This window comes from Chaetura pelagica, unplaced genomic scaffold (genome assembly GCF_000747805.2).
Source record: "Chaetura pelagica isolate M959 unplaced genomic scaffold, ChaPel_1.0 scaffold465, whole genome shotgun sequence".
Classification (NCBI taxonomy): domain Eukaryota; kingdom Metazoa; phylum Chordata; class Aves; order Apodiformes; family Apodidae; genus Chaetura; species Chaetura pelagica.
In genome coordinates, this window is record NW_009953314.1 from 142,063 (window position 1) to 145,901 (window position 3,839).

Below are 3,839 nucleotides of genomic sequence, written 5' to 3' on the forward strand. Positions count from 1 at the left end.
ACTACCCTTTAAAAGAGGGGAGGTGGAGGTGAGAATTGAGATAAACACAAAAATCAATGTTATCAGAAACCAGTTTTCAAATACGTGTGTTTAGTGGGCCAAGCAGTCTGGATCTCACAGCAGCACAAATCATTACCTTGCCGACAGATAAAGAGAGGAAACAAGCTGGAAAGCAGAATCAAAGCATTTTAATAAATAACTACCTTTGTTTACCTTTAAATAACTACGTGAAAGTTAGTAGTATTGCCTGACTTGTAAGAATAAAAGCATAAACTGTAATGTAGTGACTTGATTTATTTTTTTTTTTTAATCTAACTGCTATGTCAAAACCTAATCACTTCTGCACCATAGTATTACTCTGGAGTGAAATGCCTAATACCTGTGAGTTGCTGCTCTGCATGTAGGTGTTGTCCATCTAAGTCCTGTCCCTTGTGGCCAGCCTACTGGTTTTAAGACTATCCAAGGTAACCATGTTATGAATATTCCTTCTGCCATCTCAATCAGGTGTCAAACAACTGTTTATCTGCATGTGTATCCTGCCATGGTGGATCACCTTTCTCTGCCACTCTCATGTGGGTTGGTTGCAGTGGAAAAGCCTCCAAGTAAAAGCTCTGGGGAGGTGGAAGGGGAACTTTCTGCTAAGGGGGAAGGAAGAGAAGAGGATGTTTCCTGTGGATGCTGACTTTCTCAGACCCTGTGGCATTACTGCCAAGAGCAGACCTGCTGTAGTGGCTGTAGCCTGTAGAAAACACTGAGCTGTTCACTGTGTTTCAAAGCTCCTACCTGCTACCCGGGCTATTTATTGGCAGGTCACTGCAGCCCTGCAGGCTTGTGGTTGACCTTGTTGAGCTGCTTTTAATCAAGGTTGTCCAGCCTCCCATTTTCATGAAAGCACATGAGAAAAACCTGCCTATTTTTTTTTAGTCAACAAAATCTCTGCTTACTACTTTGAATGGAGCAGAGCCCCCTGCATGCTTTTAGTAATGTTCACCTCTGTGCTTGATAATTCTACACCCAAGTGTCATGTGCAGTCAAACATAAGTAAAGGTAATCCCAGAGTACTACCAGTTGTTGTTTCAGCAGATTTGGCTTATTGCCTGCTGAGCAATATATACTTGCAGCTTTCCAGAAAGTTTTGTTTTCTTAAAAGGGCACCATGTATTTTTCCTGACAGCTCTTGGTCAGTACTGGTGAACTATTCTCAGGCATCTTTGGTTATGACACTGTGCAAGAAAAATGCTCTTTTCTTGGTACTTGGAAATAAAGTAGTGGAAGAAGCAGGAAGTGTGTGTGATTTGTAATCCTATAGCTGCTCAGGAAGCATACTGTGTTAAATATATATGTGTGTGTGTATGCTGTGTTACATATATATATGTGTGTGTGTGCGCTTAGGTTTTTCCATCTCAGACCTTGCTAAGAATAAGGATTTACAGAGGTGGGTGTTTAATTGTCTTGCCTGTCTGGGAGTTGAGTGATCCTACCATAGCTGGGTGTTCTTCAAATAATCCATTCCTGACTGACAGGTTCCAGAACATGGTTGCCTTGGATTTTATCTCTATTAAAGCAGCTCTTTCTTTGTTCTGTGAAGACCTACAGTGACATCAGTAACTTAGTCTTAAAGTGTTGCTAATAAGCCAGACTTTGTATCAATGTATCAGCCCCACTAGTCCATATTGGTTTTGTCTAACATGGGCTGATGAATGTGAATGAACATTGAATATTCACAGAACTACTTGTATTTTATTATTTTTTTTTGTCATGCATGGCTTGTGCTAAAAGTTGGAGTTTCCTGACTGTAGTAGATTTACATATCTTGTCTCTAAGACAAAAAGAGTCTGTCAATCTGTTTTACTTCGGCTCTTCAGCCAGGGAGATGACAAGTGATGAAAGCCTACATGAAAGAGAGTGAATTATTAGAAGGATCAAAGGAATTTTTACTTCCTGACCCCAGAGTTTCTGCTCTTTTTTTTTTTTTTTTTTTTTTTTTTTTTTTTGAGAACTGCTGCAACCACAGCCTGCTTTGCAAAGGTGTCCTGCATTCTGTGAGCTAACTATCAGTCTGGTTATGGCACAGTCAGTTGGTCCGCTCACTGGGAGGTTAAGAGTGCATGCTGGCAAAAATGTTTGTTGGCAGGCATGTGTTCATATATACATTATTTTTCTGGCACAGCTGTCTCTGCTGGGGGTTTCTGTCAGCAGTTATCTTGGTAAAACATTAATATCTCCACATTTTATGCTGACATAATAGAAGTGGCAGAAATCTTTAGCAAACATCTGATCTGCAGGTGTTAGCCATGGAATAACTTGGGTTTGGGGAGCTGGGAGAGGAAAGCCCTTTTTCTGTCTTGCCTCTTTTGAGACCAGTCAGTCAATTTGTGCCTCCTTTTTGAGCACATTTTTTCAGGACATTTTGCAGCACTTTAGCTACTATTAGCCTCTTACTTTTTGAGGCAGGTCGTACGCATTATGCTGACTTCTGAAAAACCCTAAGAAATTATTCTATTGTTAAAAAGTATATTATCTTTCAAAGCAAACATTTTCCTTTCTAAAGCCTGCTATTACCTACTTGATTAAGTAGTTTGTAGTTCTCCAAGGTACAAAACTAATTACCTGTCACAATACCTGTGTCCAACCACCTGACAATCACTGTGTAGCTTGTTCCCAAAAGCCATTGTCTGTTCTGCTCATTTTTGTGGCTTTTGAATAAAAACACTGGGTAAAATTGTGCATTGCTGACAATATGAATTCTGTTAACTCTTCGCATGTTCTGTATTTATTGTCAACAGCTGAAAAGAATTTTGCCAGCATACTTGGCTCCTTGGAGGGCTTCTCCATGTGCCTTTAGGTCCTCCAAACCGGAACTTATGCCAAATCTGGTCAGTGATGGAGTTGTCTGTGCCCCACTTCAAACATACACCGAAGAGGAGACAATGCTGAAAAATATGGGTACATATTATCTATGTGTTTAACATTTAGAAATCTCTAATCAGAAAGGAAATTTTAGCTTAAAAGTTGATTTTCTTATTTTAGTTAAATGTTGCGATTGGTGTGGCGGCTTTTGCTTAATGTTAAAACTGCTTTAGTTCACAAGGGAAGAATGTAATGTTCTTTTTCCATGTTACCATAGCACAGTTCCACATACCACAGTGCAATTTGCTCTATATTAACTGTTTAAAACAGTTGCTGTCCTGGAAATCAAGCTGCCTGGCTTTGACTTGTGCCCTCTCTGAAGTGTTTAGTTCAGTTGCAGGTCACTGCTTCAGCTGCTTTTTAGACATTTGAAGTGTATCCAGAACAGGGACAGATGTCGTGTGTGTGTCTGCTGTGCAGCCAGGCCTGCACAGATTGTTTCAGAAGGATCCTCAGAGCAAAGAGTGGACTTGCACATCTGAGCCAGGGCTTATAAAAGGCTCCAATGAAATAGGAAGAGTCTTACAGGATTTTGTGCACTCAAAGTGACTCAGGCGTTAAAGCCTGAGACCAGCTTCCCAAACTGCAGGTTTAATTTATAAAGAAATGTGATACAGCTAACCAAGTAAGGATGTATTTGAAATATTTTCCATCGTTGTTTTGGTCAGCCAATGTTACGTAAGTGTTGCTGAGATGCTTTCAAAGTTCTGAATTTATAGGAAGTATTTGTTTCAGTTTAGAGAGTTGTAGCTCAGCTCAGAAAGCCATGATAATTGAGCCTCGTGGCACATCACCTTGTTTCACTCAGGCAATTTTTTGTCCTTGTATATAACTTGTCTGGGAAAGTCAGGTAGTACATGCATGACCTGTCAGAAGTACCACATTCCTGTTACATTGCTCTTCAAGGAGAGGTGTTTCACTTACACTCT

At 40.1% G+C, this 3,839-nt stretch overlaps 1 protein-coding gene across 1 annotated transcript in view; it reads left to right on the forward strand.

The window, feature by feature from the left end:
- The first annotated feature begins 2,762 nt into the window (after positions 1–2,762).
- Positions 2,763–3,839, forward strand: part of ACADSB (acyl-CoA dehydrogenase, short/branched chain) — an 11,077-nt gene continuing 10,000 nt past the window's right edge. The window contains exon 1 of the mRNA XM_009998088.1: positions 2,763–2,946. Coding sequence (XP_009996390.1) covers positions 2,763–2,946 — 184 coding nt within the window. The remainder of the gene's footprint in view (positions 2,947–3,839) is intronic.